Genomic DNA, 21636 nt, shown 5'->3' on the forward strand with positions numbered 1-21636 from the left:
AGGTACTTAACCATCAGGGTATTGCAGCTCTGAAGCCTCAGACGCTGTCCGAGCTCTCCGCTGGATGGAGTCCTTGCACCGCTGCTGGGATTAGTCCCAGCACTCCACCTGTTTTACAGAACAGCCACAGGCACCCCCAGTGTTCTAAGTTGCTGTGAAGCTTGAGGCCCCTTTGCAGCAATGACTACGTGCTGTAGCATCTTGTGGTTGGCAGTGGCTGGGGGAGCATCTGTTGGGCCTCTGCAGTGAGCTGAACCTTGTCGGGAGGGCTGTGTTTTCTGGGTATTTGGCAAAAATGGAAATGACCAGAGGACCCGTTCTGCTCTTGGTTTAGGTGTGGTGCTGGGAGGCTGTGGCGACAGATCGATTCGTTTCCGTCCAACGCTGATCTTCAAAGATCACCATGCGCACCTCTTCCTGAACATTTTCAGTGATATCTTAGCAAACTTCAAGTAAAAAGCAGCTCCCTCACACAGAACAGCTGATTATGAAATTAGTTTCCATTAATTCATGTCTTCTCTACTTACAAGATAAGTGTAAAGTCATAAACTAAGGTTTGTGTTCTGTCTGTAATCCTGCCCAAGGCAAGCTGCTCCACACAGACTGGACCCAGGCAGAGCATTGGTACTGGTCACCAGCAGGTACATGCCGCTGTCCCACACTGTGCATTTGTAGAAGCTGTGGCCCTCCGTCTTCTGGCTTGGGTCGTATTAACTGCAGAGTCCTCTCTACGTTCATGGCCCTGATTATTTGATTGTCTAAATATGACCTGGCAGAGTCTGTTTTCGCAGGTGACCCCAGGTTTACCCCCGTGCCCAGAGGCAGCAAGTATGGCACAACACAGCCACGTGCCTGCCGTGCAGAAAACGCCATTCTCTAGTGGTAGCTGGAATGAAATTGGTGTTTTGAGGAAAGCTCTGCTTTCCACCACTGCCAAGTACAGTATTTGACAGAGTAATTTCCAGCTTTATTCCCTTGCATACAGACGCCTGCCACAGCAGCGGGATCAGGACGCCATCAGCTACGCTGTGCCCAGCCTTCAGCCTACACGTACCGCTGCAGCGGCACTGACGCGCTCAGCCACACGGGCGGCGCTCTTAAGTGGGACTGAAGAACTTTTTTCCTCATCCTGGATTTTAAAACGTCTGATTTCTCTTACAATCAGAGTTGTACAGAGAAAACTATAACCTGAAGTATGTAATTTGACAAAGCTTAGAGAATCATGCAAAGCATGTCACTTCCACCTCTGTCAGCAATCTTGAATGATTTGAGATTATTTTACTGTTTGGCCATAACACACAATAGCCATTAATTTATCTACTACAAGTTCTGCTTGAGCTGTTTTTTTAAACTACAGCAGAACTGCTTGATCTTAGCCCTTACTTGACATCAGAGCCACTACAGTGAAGGCCAAGTCCCAACTGCACATTTATAATGCAAAGTAATCCTTTTCTTGTTTTAATAGTTTATGCTAAGTCCTTGGTATTTCAGAGATCTAGAAAGCCCCAGGATCCAAAGAAGTGTCAACAGTCGACAGAATTTGTTTCTCCTCAGAGAACTGTTTTGGATGTCCCTTTACTTAAGGCTGACTTGAACTAGGTCTTGTACCTCTTTTTTCCAGTCTCTTGGCTAGCAAGCATCTGGATTTTGCTTGCCAAGTTTAACTACGTTTGCACCAAAAAGCAGGGACCACAGTGGACGTTACGGTCACCCTATTAGGATCTGACCACAATTTTCAAGTACATAATAAGAGACAGAGCAGTTAAAAGATTTACGTGTTTAATACAGTTACCAAAATGTGGAAGTTTCTTAGCTGCTTGGAGAAGTGTTAATTGTGGTTTCCCCATTTAATTTTTTTGAGTGCTGGTTCAGGGAAACTCAAGTACACTCACTTCCGCTAGCTTAAAAGTAAGGGGATTTCTGTAAACCTCTCTGCAGAAACCAGAATCCTGGTACCAGCTGGTCAGAACCTGAGCAGGTTTTTGAACAGCAGTTGTAGAAATCTGGAGGAAAGACTGGTAAATTGGTGTTCAACAAAACCTCATTGTCATTGCTGTCCTCATAAGCGTATTATCAGCAAGAAGAAAGTCAAACTGAGAACTGTATTTGACAGCATTTTGGGAATTAGTTTGCTCAACATATCAGTGCAGTAGTTTTAGTAAATGTCTCTAGCGAGTCTTGTACTTTTACAGAAGCAAAGGTCCAGTAATCTGAATTCTTACCACATCTTCACTTTTATTATGAATACTCTAGGTGTTTTTATAATTTTTACTGACACTCAGTAACTGTATACTTGTGTAAAACATGTTGATGAAATCATGTTAGAGAATACATAAAGCACTGCAGCTGAAGCATATAAAGTTAATATTGTTTACAGCATCCTGTGGACAGTGCCAAATAAATGTTTAAACAAATACTTAACTACACTTCATGGTGTAAGTAGTAACTGTACACAGATTCATAACAAATGACATCTCATGTGTAATCAATATTCTTAAATAAAATATTTATAATTGAACTTCTCCAGGGCTTTTCATTTTACACTTAGTACATGCCTAAGTGAATCATTTAAAACATTAAATGAACAGTTAATCAGGGTTAGCAGTGGCAGTTTTACTTACTTGCATCTGCTGATCCATCAAGCGACAGAGGTGTCGATACACGTGAGGAAGAACCAGGGAAAGGAATGCTCCCAAGTTCCCGTGTTGGTGAGGGCCAGTTTATTTGCCAGTTTCAGGTGAGGTAACAGCTAGAAGAGCAGTGTAAGGCATTAACTTGCTTTTGACAATTCCTAAAAAGTTGTATGTGTTGCAAGTGATCAGGTTTGATTCTTTCTCGGGTTTAAATCCTCCTCCTTATTTCTACTGAGGTTTTGGAAAAGGAGAATTTACACTAACACCACATAGTAAGACCACTGTCCTTCATAGACATGGGTGCTGAGGTGATCAACCCTGCAAGTTCAACAGAACACAAAGTACACATATTTTCAGACTTAATCCAACACAGACTGTAGGTGTCTTTCCTTTTTTTGTTTCATTTTAGGTAAACCCAGACTGGGGCAGTAGGGAGTAGAAAGGGTATTTGGCAACAGAACTGTTGATGTTCGGATAACGCCCAAATGGGTAAACACATCAAGGGATACAGATGACTTGTTTCCCAGGTTATGTGGTAATCTTCACAGAATACTGCTTAATTCACATAATCCAAGGTAGTTCTGGTAACATTTACTGAAGTTCTTGCAACTCAAGTGTTACAGCATTGACTAAGTGTCATTTATACATACAAAAGCAGCACAAACATGAATAGATGCAAAGAAGGACAAGTAGTTCCAAATTGTCAAGATGATCACTAGGATCCAAACGGAACAAGGGATCACAGGCTGTCCCTGTAATTCACAGCACCACAGTTTAGGAGTGTTCTTCCTTGATTCCAGTGGGAAAGCAGTTTCTATGAGAGGCTCCTGGAATGCTGTCCCAGTCTTTAACTTACCCTCACAGCCAAATGATGTGTCTTGCAACATGCACCTTTGTTTTGCCTAGTTATGTTCACATCCTGGAAGACCTTGCCAAGAGAGCCCCCCCTTCCCCCTACAGCATTAGATATCACTCTTCCTAGCTCGCGCAGTATCATGAATGCACGAGTATGTATGCGTGAGACAAGTTTTAATTTCAAGAGGCTTCCCAGTCAACCTAAAATTCACTAAAAAAACCAATTAATTTAAAGTGAAGAAGCTCTGGCAGAGTTACTGCATTTCACTTCAAGAGTTTTTCCTGTTTCAAACCCACCCAAGGGGCAGCTGAAACAGGGTCAGGATCGGTAATTCGGCCGCCTCCCGCACATTCCAGGCAGGGCAGTTTAGACTCAGAGCTGCTGGCAACAGCGCACCGCACACATCACTATCCAACACCAAGAGATGCTGCCCACACCATAAACCAGTTGCAAAGATATTTAATCTGGGGATTTTTTTTTACCATTGCTACTTCCTACACCAAGTGCACTTACCAGCAGGGTTTGCATAGGAAAATGACAGAAGTATGTTGGTTTGGCAAACTAACTGAACTTTTGCAGAAGAATAAGCACAACATGCAACAAGGAAAATCACTGGAAACTACCTGCTGTATCACTTAAGTTCTCCAAATATCTGAGTAAACTTCTGTCTGTCTACAATCTGGCCAAACTTAATTGTAAAGTATAAAATATCTGTACTATTATACCGTTTGAACTGAAGAAGTAGCTCCCCCTTGCTATCTCCAACTTCATCCAAAGTCATCACCGTCTCTATGGGACAGTAAATGTCATTCCGCCTTCCCCAAAATGTCAAGTGGGCCACTCTGACAGTATGGCCAGTTTCATTTAAGTAGATCAATCCAATAATTCGTCTGAAAAAGTAGCTCATACCATACAACATTGCACCAGCAAAGAATGCAATGCCAGTTGTATATAAGAGGATATTCAGAGAAACCTGGTCTTGCAGATAGAGGTAGCAGATGGGAGGCAGAGTGACCATGGTGGTGGCAGTCTGTAACAGCTTCAGTCTGGACAGCACCTTGCAGTATTTAATCCATGGAAACCTGTAGACCAGCTTGAACTCTTCTGCCTTCTTATCCATAGCCTTTTGTTGGACCATGGCAGCAGGGGCCAAGTGGCACAGACGCACAGGTGGCTCTCGCTGTCTCCCCAGGTAATTACTAACACCATGAAATCGCTGTTTTTGCGAGTGCAAACATTCCCATGTACCAAAAAGGCAGGGTGGGCGAGCATCTTCCTTCCTCCATGACCTTGTCCAGAGCTTGTTTTGTAGACATCTCCCAAACAACGGTGCCATGCAGACTTCAGTCCTAATGCTGCAGAGCCTAGCCTGTAAAGGAATATTCCCACAGGTCATCACTTGAGTCTTCTTTATAACTGAATCATTTAGCTCAGAATCTGTTCCTTCGGCACCTAATGACAGTAAGCATAAGCCCCAGCTCACTGTAACCTTGTATTTGAAAACTAGCATTATGTCAGGAAACTGCTGCTCACGCTTGCATGGCTCCCTGCAGCTGAAGAGGGAAAACACTTTTGGCAATACGGCCGGTACCAAAGTTAGCTTCCCGAAGGCAAGCTTACAGCAACCCCTGCCTCTCTTCTTTTGACCAACACCAAAGTGAAAGCACCAGCACTACGGGTTGCTTCTACGCCAAGAGGGTAAGAGAGTCTGGGGCTGCTGGCCAGTGAAATCGGTGAAACGTTAAATAACCCGCCTAAACAGCAACGTCGGGGAACAAAGCGGACTATGCACAGCAAAGAGGCGCAGAGCATGAGCAGCACCGAAACAGGGACCGCGCGTTAGGAACCTGCGCAAGAGACGAAAGGGACCTCCTGCGCTGCCGAGCCGGCCTGTGCGGGGAGGCGCCACGGGGCCGACCGCCACGGTGACGGGCGCGGGGCAGGGGCCGCCATCACTCGAGGGCCCGGGCCGCGGGGGCCACAGCAGGCGGGCGGCCCAGCGCGGCGGGTAGAGACGCTGCTGCCCCGGTGCCCGCCTAGCCGGCCCCGGTCCGCCCCTGGCCCCGGTTCCCCCCGCATCCCTCCGGCCGGTCCCCAGCCCCGGCCCCCCCCCGCCTCCCCCCCCGGCCCGTCCGCCCGCGCCCACTCCTGAGGCGCCGCGCGCCGCCCTCCCTCAGCTGCCCTGAGACGGCCGCGGCCTCAGCCGCGCTGCCTGCGCCTCACGGGCGGCCCCGCTCCGCTCCGCCGCGCCCGCCCGGGGAAGGGCCGCAGCGCCGGGCCGGTCGCAGGTCCCCCGGCAGCAGAGACCCCCGAGCCGCCGCCCGCCCCGCTTACCGCCGCCATGGCCGCGCCGACCCGTTCCCCCACCGCGCGGCAGGGTGGGAGGGGGCGGCACCCCCTGTTTCCCGGCGGCCCCCGCGGTCCCGCTCCCGCCGCCCGGCCGGGCGCAATGGCGCCGCCGCAGCCCGCTGCGCTATGCCTCTTCGACGTGGACGGCACCCTCACGGCCCCGCGCCAGGCGAGTCCCGTGGGGCCGGGGCGCTGTGGCACGGCACGGCGCGGTGCCGGGCCCCGCCGGGGTGTTGGGGCGCGGGGAGCAGTTACGGGCCGTGGGCGCTGAGGGGCCGTGGGAGAGTGGGCCGCTGAGGGGTCGGGGGAGGGGGGCGCTGAGGGGTCGGGGGAGGGGGGCGCTGAGGGCCGCGGGGGTGCTGAGGGGCGGCGAGGGGGCGCTGAGGGCCGCGGCCCCCTGGCAGCACAGAGCAGGGGACGCGGCCGCCCCGGGCCCTGCTGCGGGACTGGCCGGCTGGCTTCGCCGCTTAAGGCCAAAAACCCCTAAATCCTCCCTTTTTCTTAAGGTTCCGCACGGCATTGCTGGGGTTTAATAATTCTTGCGCAGTGGAGGTGTTGGTCTCTTGATGAGCATGCTGACGAATCTAATTAATTTATTCTGAACCTAGAAGATCACGGCGGAGATGGCGTCGTTTTTGCAGGAGCTGCGCCAGAAGGTGAAGGTCGGCGTGGTGGGCGGCTCGGATTTTGAAAAGCTGAAGGAGCAGCTGGGCGACGATGGTAAGGGCTGCCAGGGGCAACCCCTCGTGCTCAGTTGCTTACAAGGAAGTTGTGAAGGTTAAGTGTAGGTTAAACCCGATCTCTTTTCCTCCTTCCTGCCTTTTAACTTTTTTCCTGGTGGTGCTGCATTGTGCTCTGCCTGTGACAGCTGCTCACAAACGGCCCCCAGGTTTGCATGTTAGTGGCACCCCGATGTGTCGACGGTGAAACCCAGCTCGGTGCTGTACTGTAGCAGGACGTTTCAGCGTTGCCGTTCCTGGCATTACGTAGATGACATATGCCTGTGCAGGCTGCTCAGCTGGCTGTGGGGTTAGGATGCAGAGATGGACTCTTGCTCTAGTCCTTTGGGAGACATTTCCTTTCCTATCTCAAAGACTTATCTTCAGTGCTCTTTACTTCATTGATGCCACTGATAGCTGCCTGTTGTGCCCAGATAGCTCAGAATTTGCCTGGCTTACAAGTGGTCTCCAGTAAGCAGTATCATCCTGCATTGTAGTGAGATTCTCACAATCCTCCAACATCTACTATAGGTTAGTAACACAGAGAAAACAAACCTGAAATGGTTGTATTTGATGTGCTCTCTAGCCCAGCTGCATGCCAGACTTCTGTAATATTTGAGGTCACTTCCCCACATTTAATGCAGAGAGGCATATTTGCAGGAGAGAAGGAGCCTTTAAGCAGACATACAGGTAACAACTGAAAGGCTTCACATAATCCGAGATGTGTGTTAATCTTGGAAGAGAAATAAGAGCAGCTTTGATCTTGTGCTCGATGTTGTGCTGCTGAATCTTTCATGCTTTATGATCTAATGTTTCACCTGTTTAATGTGTAAGACAATTCTGCATTAAGCATACAGGGGAAATCGTAAGTTATGGTCTTTTTGTTTGGTTGTAGTGGTTGAAAAATTTGACTACGTTTTTCCAGAAAATGGTCTTGTAGCATACAAAGACGGGAAATTCCTGAGCAAGCAGGTAAGTGTGAAATTTCCAGTAACACAAAAGAGAAATTACCTACAAAAGTTTTTGCTTTGTTGCTCCGGTGCAGTCTTCTGTAATCACCCTTCTAACTAAGGCCAGAATTGCTGCTATTTTCATGTGTTCCTTCTGTAACAGATCATTCATTTGGTGCTCTGATTCATGCAATGACCATCTGCACCTTAAACTTTATTCTTTGGGGTATTCTCCGAAACAAAAGCTATTCAAGTCTGGAGTGTTTGACCGAATAAGAACAGTGAAAATCCTGGAACAGCCTTTCCCTCAGCTTATCCATAGGAAATGGGGCCAAGCCCACTGCTCCTGGAGGTCCTATGGAATATGGCATTTTATAGCTGATGTCTGCTGGCCTTTGGGTTCAGAAAGTTTCTTCTAGATTCCTTGTAGCTGCTTTTTAGTATTAATTCAGAGTGCACATTGTGATATGTTGCATAAGGTAGAAGGTAAATACTCTAAATCAATATAAAAGTACATCTGATTCTAGATGCCCTAATCACCTTCATTGGTTCAACATAGTAATGGAGATTAAAAATTTAAAAGAGATCCTGGCTGAAATTGAGCAGTGGTTGCCAATTTACTGCAGTAACCATCTCCCATTTCTTCACACTTGGCTACAGTAGATATTAACTGCAACTTTTTGTTTAGGCCACACTGTTTCCTCCTAAAGCAGGTACCAGTAGGGAGCATATTAAATCAGATTTTGTTTTATGGTTTAAAAAAAAGTAAACAGTAAGAAAAATGCGTGCCTCTCATTATTACCAAAACATTGTTATTACCATGTGTGCATGGACTGAGGGTTGCTTATTGAAGGAATGTTTCTCTGTGGCGTTAACCATGCATGATTATCCAATGTCTGTGTTTTCCATGTGACTTGGTTTTAGAATATCAAATTCTGAACCCTTGGTTGAATGGTGTTTATTTTGTTAGAACATTCAGGGTTACCTGGGCGAGGACATACTTCAAGATCTGATCAACTACTGCCTGAGTTATATTGCGAAGATTAAACTGCCAAAGAAAAGGTATATGCACACATGCATCTCGGTGTCACCATGATCTCCATGTTGCAGTGTTGAGTGTCAATATGTAAAGCAGGCTGCTCAGCAAAAAATGAGTAACTTGTGTTTTAGGAACACCGTGTACGTGAAACAGAGCTCAATCCATGCATACAAAGACAAGCTCGCAGCTGGTGCACAGGATTTAAATAAAAATGCAGAATCAGTATTTCAAGAGCAAAAGAAGTTCAGGTTTGAAGTAGGAGTATTTCCTGGACATGGTTGGAATTCAGCAGCATGTTTTCCAGAGATTAGAAGCATGCAGTAAGATCAGTTCTATGTGATATGTGAGGGTGCAGCTGCTCAAGACATTTAATACACACCGTATGTGAGGCTAGCCAGAAACACTGCCAAGATTGCTCTGAATTTTGCCCCTTCACCCCAAAGCTGACAGACTGGCCTGTCAGGGTCTTGAGAACCGGGTTCACAGGATGTTCCAATCATACTTCTAAAAGTCATTAAGGATGATGTTGAGGTTGCCAGATTCAAATAAAAGTCCCAAAGCCTCCTTGATGCCAGAGGTTCCTACATGTTTGGTATTTTATGCATACAGTGAGAGGCTGAAGGAGACATCTGATTCCCATTGTCTTCGGAATGAAACAAAATCTTATTGTGATACTCATTGTGATATTTTGAGCAATTTTTCATCTATTGTCAATTCTTTTTCAGGGGCACTTTTATCGAGTTCCGCAACGGGATGTTAAATGTGTCCCCCATTGGAAGAAGCTGCAGCCAGGAAGAACGAATTGAGTTCTATGAACTTGATAAAGTGAGTTACAGCTCTTAAAAAAATACCCAGCTGTTCTGGCAGAGGCAGTTAGGGCCAGGTTATGATTTTGAAAAAGCTTTTGTACTTTCTACAATTTTTTTCATTTTAATCCTTTCCATGTGGTTTTACTAACTTCTTCCTTGGACTTCAGGAAATACACAATAGGGGTTTTGTTGCAATAGTTGACAGTGATTACTTGCAGAAGGCATGGGTTTGGCTCATGTTTCTTTTAACCCTGTATCCAGAGTACCAAACATCCTACCTCTGCACACAGTGTTCCTGAAAAACCCTGTCACAGATAGAACCATACTTCCTTGGAGTGCTCTATAGCATACCAGTCTACATCCATTTAAATCAATAAAACTGCTGAGCCACAGGATCTGTTCCCTGCTACACCGTAACAACTGTTTCTGATCTGATACAAAAACTGAAATCTGGTTCCTCAAAAGCAGTCTGCCTGTGACTGGATTAAGGGATGCTGAAAGCTATCTGAGCCTGAGGTGTTCTGACATTACCTTTCTTGCAGCGTATGGTATCAGATTGGTACCAGTTTTGAGACTCTCCCTATGCCTCAGTCTCCTTATTTGTAAAACTGAATTTTACTGGGAGTCAAAGCATACTGCCTTAGTGTTCTGAGATTTTCAGATAGAAAATCACTGCATGCATAGAAAATCACCGCATGCATGTGAAGTTTTCTCTCATTTTTTACAAGTTGCTAACATTAAAGTGGCAATAATCCCAGCATGCTTTCTGTGATAGTAAAATGTAACTGTATCACGCTAGTTTGGGTACTCAGACCTTTGGATATTTTTGGGGTGGTTTTTTGGGTTATCTTTTTATTGGTGACTTTTAGCACAGCATGTAACTGATGTTTGGTTTTGTTTCTTCTTTTTTTTAACAGAAAGAAGGTATAAGAGAGAAATTTGTAGCTGATCTACGAAGAGAATTTGCAGGGAAAGGCCTCACATTTTCTATAGGTATCACATTAGAAGATTGTAATTTAAAACATCCTTTGATTTAAATTTCACTTAAGTCATAGCCTCTTATGGCTATGACATTCCCTATCTCGTTTGTGTGACAGTTACCTATCGGGGTGGTTGCAGGCATTACGTGTGAGACTAAGCCTCTTTTTCCTCTTAGGCTTTCATTTGATATATTTTAATTGAAATCCATCAACAAAGAGAACTTCATTGCTTGTCATCAGTTCATTGTCTTTTAATGTCAGTTGTGTGACTGATTCTGCTCATTTTGAAACATTACATGCTTCTGATTGGATTTGTTTCTGCAAATCAGTTTTGATCAGAAATACTGTATCAGTACTGTTCCAGTAGCCCTTGGTTCTTAGTTCTGCAGCTGCATTGTGTGGGAGGAAGGAAAAAAATCCAAAAGGCAGTGCAAGCTTAAAGAGAAAAGTGGTAATAAGGGGGAATTAATTTTAAATTTTTTTTTTCTTTTTTTCTTTTTTTCCCCTCTCCTTCAACATGTTACCACATTCTTGCCTCTTACTATTTTTTAGAATTATTAAAAAAAAAAAAAATATATGGTTACCATTAGTGCTGTGGTATTGAAACAGTAAGGCAGAAATCAACTGCAATATAGCTTTCCTAAAGTATGTTGTAAATACCTTTGTGACACCCGCTTCGACCGGCAATGACACTGTTATGTCTTGGTAAAGTCCAAGGATTTGGGACTGAACAGTTAGTGTCCTGTTAGGCTGTGTTAGCACGGCTGATTTCTTCCCGTTTCTGTTCTGAAAGCTTTAGATTTGCCTAAGACTTCATGGCTGTACATGTACATGTACCAGTGGCTCTGTTCATTCGTGTAGTTTCTTTCTAAAAGTAAAAAGATTAAAGGTAGTTTTTAAAAAAAGGTTCAGTTTGAGAAAATGCTAAGACATTTGTATTTGTTTAATGGGTAAATAATAATCTGTAAGTCACAAGTGTAGTAAGTGATACCCTATAGAACACTCTTTGTACTTGTAAGACTTAACTCCAGGGTCTTACGTTTCTGTGACTTCTGCAAAACTCCCTCTAATAAAACCCTCTCACTTATGCTCCCCTCAGAAATGTGTTCTTATCCTAAACCAAGGTTTCCTTGGTTCCTGTCTATCCTAGGAGGCCAGATAAGCTTCGATGTGTTCCCGGATGGCTGGGATAAGAGGTACTGCTTAGGAATCGTTGCCAATGATGGATTCAAGACTATTTATTTCTTTGGAGATAAGACTATGCCAGTGAGTATTTTATTTTGTATATACATTTTAGAGCTGCTGTTTTAACCACAGACACTGTAGGTTCTAACCAATTGCCTTATGCCTGACAAGAATTGAGGTCAGAATAGAAATCTGTCCGTGTTTAACTGACCGCGCGTTACTGGTCAGCATAGTGCTGGGGGTAGCTGTGAGCATAGATTTTTCTTCTTCTGTTTCCTGAAGTGAACAGTGTTCTGTGTTTTTAAATTGAATTTCTGTAATTATGTTAAAAACCTAGGTGACATGACTATGTAAAACTGATTATCCTGTTTGGTTATTGTAGATTGATGCTGCTTGTTGGCTGGTGTTTATTAAACATATTTATTATCCATTGAATTTAATACTGTTCCTTTGCTAACCACGCTGTCTGTCTCTGCATTGAGGAACTGAAATTACATGTAATCCCTGTCCCTCGTCATCGGGCAGAGCTAAGTGACTCTGCAGGGTGATTCAGAGGCTTTTGAAAATACCGAGCAGAGACCTGAGCAGAGCTATCAAGGGCAACAGAAAGCACAAGGACTTGGATGAAATTAAAGCTGTCTGAACATGGCCAAGGACAGTGTCAGGCAAAGTTTTACAAGAAAAGGCTTAGTTGTGTAAGAACTTAGAGTTTTAGAACTATAATTACAAAGAACTTTGTAGCTTTGTAAACTTAAAAAGGCCAAGTTTTATAAGAAAAAGACAAGCTTTAAATTAAAGGGTTTATTCTCCCTTGACACTGGTTATAAAAGTAATTACCTGTCCTTTGCACAGAGTTCATGGACAGTTGATTTTAAACCCTGTAATCGGCAGTGCAGCATTTTCATTGTTTTGCAGTAGCAAGAGTTGCTGCTGACTCACTGGCAAGCAGTGTGGCGAACAACGTACCAGCACTGGGTAACTGCTTCCTGTAGTGCACAGAGCCATGGCTGCCGGGCAGCTTTCTCGTGCAGGTGGCAGTGCCTTTGTTCGCTGAGCCAGCTGTGGAAAGATCTTTCATCACTCTTCTGTGATTAGAAACCAGTTACAAAGGTCACAGCAGACCAGTAGCTGGCAAGGCCACAACACTAACACAATAGCGAAGGATCAATGATTTAACCAACAGGAAAGGAAACCGAGCTGGAAGGAAGAGGGTAATGCAGAGAAGTTACAAATCCCGTGTGCTGGTGTAGTGTTCTGTAACAAGCTTTATACCCTATTAACAAGTAAATAATTTTAAAAGGTTGATACTGGGTCACTATACAAAACTAAAACCAGCTAAACTTACACTGAGAGTCCTGCTGTTCCATTACAGATGCTAATGTGCAGGTCAGGAAGTTCTTATGCAAGTGTTTGAGTTGGTCAGCAGGAGTTTCAGTACAGGTGTGCCATAAATGCGTTACGTGGAATCTCAAAATGGTGGTTTACAGGTTTTTAGCTTTCTGGAAGACTTCTTAGACGTGACTGTTATCACAGACTGGTTTGGGTTGGAAGGGACCTTAAAGATCACCCAGTCCCAGCCCCCTGCCACGGGCAGGGACACCTCCCACCCGCCCAGGCGGCTCCCAGCCCCGTCCAGCCTGGCCTTGGACATGCCGGGGATGGGGCACCCACAGCTGCTCTGGGCAGCCTGGGCCAGCGCCTCAGCACCCTCACAGGGAAGAATTTCTTCCTTGTATCGCATCTAATTCTACCCTTGTTCAGTTTAAAGCCACCCCCCAGCCCTTGTCCTATCACCACACCCCTTTGTAAAACATCCCTTCCTTCCATGATTTCCTTTATGCGTCCCTTTTCCACTGCAAGACTGTAACTATACATTAAGTTACATAAAATTAAATCCTCTTCCGCTTTTTTCCTCTTCTGTTTTCAGGGAGGGAATGACTACGAAATTTTCACAGACTCCAGAACAGAAGGCCACAGCGTCACATCCCCCCAGGATACAAGAAGAATCTGTGAAGAACTATTTTTTTAGATAAGAGTTTTAGAATTCACACTTGCAGAACGGTTAAGACACCTTAATAACTCAGAACCTCTTCATTCTGTATTGGGTTTTGTAATTGGCCATGAATAGCAAGCGCTTCCAAGGTCAGTCAGTACTGAAGGGAACGTTGCTGACCAGCGCAGTACAGCAGAGCTCCTTAGCACCGTCCTTCCACTGCTGCCATTCACACACGTACCTGGTTTTCTTTTGGGGCTGGTTGTGTGTTTTGGTGGTTGGTGGATTTTTTTGGGGGGGGTTGTTTTTTGGGGTTTTTTAATGAGTTTTAAGTCATGAGTAAACTTCCTTAGCTAATTAATTACACTTTGGGGGCTGGGGAACGGATAATCTGCCTATAATTGATTTATGGACTCAAAAGTGGCCTGCAAGGCTTTATCCCTAGTTTTTATTTTGAAGCTGCTTTTTAAATGAACATTTTAGAGTTGGTTGGGTTGGGTTTTTTTACAATACTACCTTGTGGTATAAAGACGTGTATTATATGACAGCTGAGATCTTGTTTAAAACTGGAAGATGAGTAAAAAAGACAGGTTTTATTTTTTTCTGGAGGGTGGGAAGATAAAACTGAGCCAGAAGTCCCTGACCTCACCTCTGTTCCAGTGCAGGGTCAGAAGGTCCATCAAGTTTACCGCCACCAGGAAGGCTGGACCAACTGGTGCTAGTTACCTCCTCAGTATGGTTGTGGTGCCAATGCAGTACAGTCCATGGTACCTATGCTTCTTGCGGACTGTTTTTAAATCTAAAACCCAAATAATCTACAAAAATTAAAGACCACTTGAGCAGAGTAGCAAAATGTATTTCTGTCACTTATTACATTTCTAATTTTCTTGGTAAGACATTAAGGGTAGATGAGATTTTAGTACTAAGAAAAATTACCTAAACTATGTTTCTATTAAAATCAAGCTGAAGCATGACAATCAGTGTAACTGTTATTATAACTATTCTCATCTTGCCTTAGGAAAGTAATCTTGTGTATGAACGGTTTAATCAGTAAAGGAGAACAAAATCTCATTTTATCATGAAAAATTACTGTTGCAGTTTGTCATTTTGGCAAATAAAACACAAAGCAGAACCTGTTGTATGCTGCCTGTCTGTACAAAGAAACGTTTGACTTGACTCTTAGCAATTCCAAGTGTATCATACACAGTAGAACAGTAAAAAAGGAGAGAATACAATCTGTACAAACCACAATCCCCAAGAGGGCTTACAAAAAGGAGGGGGAGCGGTGATGCCTTCACACATCAGAACTACCTGGTCTTCTAACACCCTTCCCATGTGTCAGCCTCAGCCGGGGCAAGGGGAGCAGACCCTGGACCAGCACCAGCTGCAGCGCAGGGAGGCTCTGCGGACAGCTGGGTTGCTGCTCTGCGCAGCCACCTGTGCCAGAGCTGGTCGGAGCTACCGTGGCTGCTCCCTGTATTTGCAGGAAGCTGCTATGCAAAGTGTCCTATGCAGGACCAAACCCAGAGCTGTTTTCAGCCCCAGGCGCAGGCAGCTGCAGGCACGTACCCGAGGCTCGGATCCGAAAGCCTTGCTCTGCACTTGCACAGCCACTGCCAGTAGCCAAGGTTTGTCTTCCGCCTGTCCTGCCAGCAGATGAGAGGCAAGCGTTCTGTCTCTGAGGGAAAGGAAAAACAAAACAGATGGAAGCAGCCCACGACGCCCAGTCCCTTGCTCCCGGCCTTACTTTCTCTAGCGTGAGTTTAACTGAACAGGGCACGTTCAGCCTTCAGCAGCCCCGGCTCGGCCGTTCCCTGAGGCCTGGCTAAAGCCTTGCGGCGACATTTCTGAATAGTCCTGGGAGCCCCTTCTGATATGTTCTGCCCTCCTCCCGCCTCCCCCAGGTTTCAGCTGCAATGACCAGGCTATACCTCCCTGCTGTACGTTAATACAAAGAATATTTAATATTATATAATGAAAATAAATGTATTTATAGAAGTAGTAGCATGTATTATACAGTAACCTATTAAACAGCCAGAAAACTTGCTCAATTACTCCCTAATCTTTCTGGAAATGCTAGTCAGTTGATACTACAATGCTTTTTAAAACACTTTTAAATATCATCATACAGGTGTGCATATGCAGGCACCTGCATTCTCCTCTGACTTCAATGCTCATCATCTTCAACACCACCTACACAGACAGCAGCCTGAAGACTTACGTTAAAGCATTATAATGGTCACATTTATTGCAAAGGAAGCAGCGTGTGATATTCCAACAATCTGGATAGTGTTAAATCCACCACTACTAAGTCCTACAGTTAGTAAAACACAAAACTTCACTACAGGCTGGTCGTTACCGTACACTACAGCGTAATACGGGTGCAGCTAAGGTAGAACAAGCCATCAGAGCAGTTACTAACCTCCACAGAGCTGGGCTCTCCCCAGGTCAGACATCAAACAGACCATCTGCTGCAAACAGGCAAAGGAAGTTACACTGTTTCACACAACTAACAGAAGAGTATCACGCCATGTTTTTTTATTTTTTTTTATTATTATTTGCAAAGTCAATAAAAATCCACTGTTAGAAACACAATAGAGAAAAATGCTTCATTTGAAAAAGAGATGTGGAAGGCAAAGAGGAACAGAACTAATTTAGCTGCACTACAACTACACGAAATCTTGCAGGCAGAGAAGAGTCTGGGCAAGGGTGACCATATCACATCCTACCAAGCAAGTTTTCCAGGGAAACATCTGCAGAATCTACTTCACCAAGACAGCTGAGCCTGTTAAGTAACTCACACAGCATCTTACAGACAGTCATCTGAACAGCACGTAACTTGATTTTCAGGAGTACAGTTATCCTGCCTGCCCAGTGGAATACCATGGCAGACATTCAACTACATGCAGCCAAGAAGGTCATCTTCAGCTTTGTCTAAATTCACACACAGTCAGAGGCTGTGAAGTATCCACTACTCTACAGCTTTCTACCACTTACCTTGAAGCAATTTTTTGGGGTTAGTTTTGTTTGTCTGTTGTTGGTTTTTTAATACTGGCCTTTAAAATCTGTTGCTAATCACCCATCAAGGCACCTAAGTAAATTCACAAACAATGCAGGCATTAAAACTACAATATTCCACACATACGCAGATGTGCCATTTGCAAACGGTGCACCTGAAGGGCACCCAGCCATGGTCATTGGAGCGTAACCACCAGATGGAGATTTTCCACCCTGCGGCAGCTGCTCTGTTTGTGAACTTCCTTCCATGAGGCAAACAAATCACAGCAACGAGCACCCCTCCATCTCTCCAGCCAAGGCATTCAGGAACTGTTATTAGCAGTAAGTGTACTCCAGCCCTTACAGACGAGCATCTCAAGGGCCCACAGTGCTCACACACCTCCAGGGCCTCGGATCATGCCTCTGCTCCAGCAGCCCACATTAGAAGAGCTCTCCTTCAAACCTCTCCCAATTCCCCTGGGCATCTCCTGGAATCAGTTCACAAGATAAAAGAAAAAACAAACCTTCCCTCCTCCACCAAGCACACAAACTAGGTCTCTTTAAAATACACTTTTTGTAAACACACTGTGCTAGATTTTTTTCATTAGCATTTGAATTGCCCCCCTCCCCCCCCCTTTTTTTTTTTCCCAGGCCAGCTGTAAAATTGGGAAATTTGGCCTGCTTCTGCTTTATTGACAATGCAGCATCTCCTCCCACACAATACGTAGAATATTCTTCGGGCAGGTCCCCTGCAGGCAGCCGAGCAGTGACCGTGCAGGCAGCAGCCACATCGCTCTGGGATGCCTCAGGAGCTGACAACGTGCCCCGACCAGGTCTCGTGCTTGGTTCCAGGAGCGAGGTGGGTGATCACCACCTCCACTGCCTGAAGCTTCTCGTTCTTTGGAGGGATGGTACACATCTTGTAGGTGACCTCATCGCCTGCCACAGGAACATACTCGCCTTCGATACTGTGGAGGGGAAGCTTCAGTTAATCACAAATCACATAAACACTTTTACTTCTTTTGCAGCATATTTAAGTTTTTATCATAAGGATTATCTTAGGTGCTCAAGATACTTCAGGTGGTTTCTTTTAATTGAGCCCATCATCCACCAAAGCCTGAAGTTGATCTTGGTTGTCTTGTAGCAAATCCCATACAAACACCATAAAGAGCACCACCCTAAAAAAAAAACAACACCAAACCAACTAACAAAAAAACCCCCAAAACAACTACAAAACCACCCATACTTAAATATGCCTTAAAGAAAAAGGTGAGCCCAGCCTTGGACATCGCTGTGAACCAGGTAACAACCTCTTACTCGCCGGCAGCACTAGAGGGCAGGGCTGACACTGCTTGGCACTTGGTTTGGGGGTTTGTTGTTTTAAACTGGAACTTAGATTATTTTACGGTTTTTCCTCCTTTCATCTAAGCTTTTTGAGCTTGAGATGGGTGTTTTGTTTTTGTGTTCTTTTTTTAAAGAAAATGCCAGTCATTGATTTTACCTTTAGGTTATTCCACCATAACACAGTTTGTCTGTGGTATGGGGGCAGGGGAGGGGGGGAAGCCCAAATAAGACATGGAATCAAATATTTCAAAATTACTTGATGTGCAAAAAAAAGAGTTCTGCCACCCTGACATGTTACATTACAAGTCTCCTCCAGCACTTTGGAAGATTTCCAGGAGTCGCTCACTCCTACTTAGCCTTTACTTACCAGTGTGATGACGTGGGATGCTGGAGGACTCCCACCACACATTTGTTACTGCTTGTGAGGCCTTATCCATAACCAGTGGGAAATGGTAAAAGAGCTGTCACCTTCTGTTCAGAACAATGCACTGATGAAACAGAGAACTGCAAAGGGTAACAGCCTTCCTCACCTCTACCACTGTGCTCAAGATCAGAGCTTTTTAATAAAGATCCCAGCATGCGCCCACGACAGGCAGAGACAACTTCCAACCTGCATTACCAGGGTCTGACAGCAGAAAGGATGCTACTGCACCTTCCTCTAAAAACACCTACACGATGCCATGCTCAGGTTCCCCTTCTCTGACAACCTAGGTTTTAGATGTCTTGTTGTTTGACCTTTTTTTCAGTGTTTCTTAGCTGCATTTGTATTTGTTAAAAAATACAACACTAATTAATTCTACTGGATGCCTAATTGCTTGTGTACTCATATTACACTGTGGGTTAAGATTTGGGTCCAGGGAAACAAAAAAGAAAAAAAGTCTTCTAGGTCAGAAATTTGGCATGCGCCGTTGAGTTTGTTAGTTGCCTTCACTGAGAACATACTCACACCACCCAAGAATCTTACCCCACAAATGTTTCTGTTAATTGTAGGGATCTAAGATTTTAGCAGCGCCCTTCATATCCACTCTTGTCCTGCGACCTGTTATTGTTACAGCTTTTCTATTGCAGGAAAGACTGGCAGGACTGATAGAGGTAAACAAATTGGCCCTTACTGCCAGTTGTAACTTCACATCAGATTTTGCTTCTCCCTGCAATTCTGCAAAACTTCAGCTTCATCTCCTACACTGCCTCTCCGCCAGCCTTCCCCCTTTAAGGGCTGCCTCAGCTCCTGCTCCCCTCCAACTTGTGCATCCGACGGCTGCTCAGGAAGCTGGTGCGTCGGGCTGTGGCTGAGCAGAAGCAGCTTGTACTCAGGGATGAGACATGGTAAGCAGGCATGTACAGGGGAAGCTAAAGCTGACCCATAAATTTCAATTTCTCCCATGGGAAATTCAAAAGAAAAGTCATTGTTTGCTAACTGATTGTATCAACGTGATATTGAAAGTGCTCCTCTATCTAAGTATGGATCTAAAACCTGCTACAAGGAGTTAAAAGCACTGCCAAGGCCTGTGACTTGAAATGCATGTCCTCCAGACTTTACTTCCCTGGGCTACACCCCTACTCCAGGAATCAGTCCCAAGGGAGCATGTACTAAGCTGAACTCCTCGGCGCAGTGCCTGAGGAAATGGCAGTAAATTGAAGCCAGAAAAAATATCTTCGGAGAAGTTAAGATAAAGCCCCCTTCATCAGACCTGACAGCCCTTCCCTCCCCACGCAGGCTCATCTGACTGCCCTTTATTTACCACCAGACTCCCCAGGGCCATGCCAGCCCAGCCTCAGCCCCCGCACACCAGGCAGACTCCCAAACCCAGGTCTCACTGTGGCTGTCCTCTGCAGTCACTGCCTTCATTTATGTCCCACTCACCCCACCGCTAAAGGTTTAAGATTTCTTCAGGAGTGAAGGGGTTGCACACACAATACTTACTGTCCTTCGAGAAGCAGAGATTAGTTTACCTTTTTTACTGCCAAAGAAATTTGCCACCAAATTCTCTGCAGTTTACCAATTTCAAGCAAGGATGATAAGATGCTACCCGTACTGTCTTAAAGCCTGACAAGTGGACATGAAGCCATAAGAAGACACACAGAAGAGGGTCAAACCATGGGTGAAAATAGGAATGCCATGAAAAAAAAATGGCATCATCTTTCTCTCTTGAATGATCCTTTGTCGCCAAAAAAATGTGTTGCTATTGAGCTAAAACCACGCTGCCACCCACGCAGAACATCAGTTCTACCTGAGCAAGACAGCACCTCTCAGTGGCAGGCAATACAGCACAGACCTTTCATCCGTAGAAAGGAACATGGGACTAGCAAAACACAGCAAGCAGAGACATTTCTCACATCACATGTGATTAACACAGGGAATACAAGCTGAAGCAGAAAATCTGCACTGACTCAAGTACAACTAAGCCACTGGAACAAGTCATAATGTAACAGAGAGCTGTGGCTGGAGCTCAGGGGAACAAGGAGAGTTTAGCACCTCTGGAAGAAGGGGCAGGCAGCTCTGGAGGACTATAAGGATGTCATGAGGTTATGCAGGGCAAAGATTAGAGAGGAGAAGCCCAGCTAGAACTCACACTGGCCACTGCTATAAAAGATAACAAAAACTGGTTTTACAAATAAATTAGAAACAAAAGGATGGCCAAGGCTAATCTGCATCCTTTATTGGATGCAGCTGGGAACATTGCCACAAAGGATGAGGAAAAGGCTGAGGTACTTAATACTTTCTTTGCCTCAGTCTTTAGCAGTCAGACCAGTTACCCTTGGGGTGCTCAGCCCCCTGAGCTGGAAGACGGGGACAAGGAGCAGAACAAAGTCCCCACACCCACAGTCCAGGAGGAAACAACCGGTGACTGGCTGCTCCCCTTGGACAGGCACAAGTGTTCCCCAGGGCTCGGTGCTGGGGCCAGCCCTGGGTAACGTCTGTACCGACAGGCTGGGCGAGGGGATCGAGTGCCCCCTCAGTCAGGCTGCAGGTGACCCCCAGCTGGGGGGTGCTGGGGGGCAGGGGGCTCTGCGGGGGGGTCTGGGCAGGCCGGGCCGAGCGGCCGAGGCCACTGAGTGAGGTTCAACAGGGCTCAGTGCCGGGCCCTGCCCGTGGGTCACACCAGCCCCGGCAGCGCCACAGGCTGGGGCAGGGGGCTGGGAAGGTGCCCGGTGGGAAAGGGCCTGGGGGGGCTGCTCAGCAGCCGGCTGGGCGTGAGCCCCCAGTGTGCCCAGGTGGCCAAGGCGGCCGGCAGCACCCTGGCTGGTACCCGGAACAGCGTGGCCAGCAGGGCCGGGGCAGTGCCCGTCCCCCTGCGCTGGGCACTGGTGAGGCTGCACCTCGGACCCTGGGGTCAGTGTCGGGCCCCTCACGGCAGGAGGGACGCAGAGGGGCTGGAGCGTGTCCAGAGCTGGGCAGGGTGCTGGGGAATGGGCTGCGGCACCAGTCTTGACGTTACAGCTGCCCACTCCACAGCTCTAGGCATTTCCTTTGATTCCTGCATGGAGGATGAACATGCACAGCAAGCGGTGAGCTCGGTCACCGCTTTGCAGGCATCAAATGAAACGGATGCCCTTCCCAGGAAGGGATCGCACGCTTGGCTGAAAGGGTTTTTTAATTAACAGGAACCTTACATGTTCTCTAAAAGCTCCTGTAAAACAGGATAAGATGCAGTTAGCGAAATAAACATCTGAAATCTGCAAAAGATTTCAGTAGGTATGGTTAATGCCAAGGGAAGTGGATTTACACCATCTCCTGAAGTACCAAAGAGGTGCCAGTACACAAATGTTGGGGTTTAAGC

The 21636-nt window shown here is 45.9% G+C and overlaps 4 protein-coding genes across 8 annotated transcripts in view; 2 read left to right on the plus strand and 2 right to left on the minus strand.

Moving 5' to 3' along the window:
• ABAT (4-aminobutyrate aminotransferase) overlaps window positions 1-2522 on the plus strand; it is a 57428-nt gene extending 54906 nt beyond the window's left edge. For both annotated transcript variants that reach the window (XM_037385741.1, XM_037385742.1), the window contains exon 16: window positions 335-2522. In XM_037385741.1, the coding sequence (XP_037241638.1) occupies window positions 335-456 (122 nt within the window). In that variant the 3' untranslated portion in view covers window positions 457-2522. The remainder of the gene's footprint in view (window positions 1-334) is intronic.
• TMEM186 (transmembrane protein 186) lies at window positions 1454-5917 on the minus strand. 2 transcript variants are annotated; one of them, XM_037385745.1, is made up of 3 exons: window positions 5824-5917; window positions 4215-4858; window positions 1454-2749 (listed from the first exon to the last, which is right to left on the minus strand). In XM_037385745.1, exons 1-3 carry the CDS (start codon window positions 5830-5832, stop codon window positions 2734-2736), a joined length of 669 nt encoding a protein of 222 aa, XP_037241642.1. In that variant the 5' UTR covers window positions 5833-5917; the 3' UTR covers window positions 1454-2733. The 2 variants fall into 2 exon arrangements, with proteins under 2 accessions (XP_037241642.1, XP_037241641.1); XM_037385744.1 differs by lacking the exon at window positions 1454-2749 and having other exon boundaries at window positions 3210-4858.
• PMM2 (phosphomannomutase 2) lies at window positions 5880-14645 on the plus strand. The gene is made up of 8 exons (XM_037385743.1): window positions 5880-6007; window positions 6447-6558; window positions 7453-7529; window positions 8478-8569; window positions 9272-9371; window positions 10273-10348; window positions 11486-11601; window positions 13448-14645. The coding sequence occupies exons 1-8, from the start codon at window positions 5939-5941 to the stop codon at window positions 13547-13549; spliced, it is 744 nt and encodes a 247-aa protein (XP_037241640.1). The 5' UTR covers window positions 5880-5938; the 3' UTR covers window positions 13550-14645.
• A 2647-nt stretch (window positions 14646-17292) lies between these two features.
• Window positions 17293-21636, minus strand: part of CARHSP1 (calcium regulated heat stable protein 1) — a 36728-nt gene continuing 32384 nt past the window's right edge. For all 3 annotated transcript variants that reach the window (XM_037385747.1, XM_037385748.1, XM_037385746.1), the window contains exon 4: window positions 17293-17478. In XM_037385747.1, coding sequence (XP_037241644.1) covers window positions 17316-17478 — 163 coding nt within the window. In that variant the 3' untranslated portion in view covers window positions 17293-17315. The remainder of the gene's footprint in view (window positions 17479-21636) is intronic.

This window comes from Falco rusticolus, chromosome 4 (genome assembly GCF_015220075.1).
Source record: "Falco rusticolus isolate bFalRus1 chromosome 4, bFalRus1.pri, whole genome shotgun sequence".
NCBI classification, from domain to species: domain Eukaryota; kingdom Metazoa; phylum Chordata; class Aves; order Falconiformes; family Falconidae; genus Falco; species Falco rusticolus.

Coding starts and splice junctions, on each gene's coding strand:
- PMM2 (XM_037385743.1), top strand. CDS start 5,939: ATGGCGCCGCCGCAGCCCGCTGCGCTATGCCTCTTCGACGTGGACGGC. Junction 6,559..7,452: donor GGAGCAGCTGGGCGACGATG/GTAAGGGCTGCC, acceptor GTTTGGTTGTAG/TGGTTGAAAAATTTGACTAC. Junction 11,602..13,447: donor TTGGAGATAAGACTATGCCA/GTGAGTATTTTA, acceptor TTCTGTTTTCAG/GGAGGGAATGACTACGAAAT.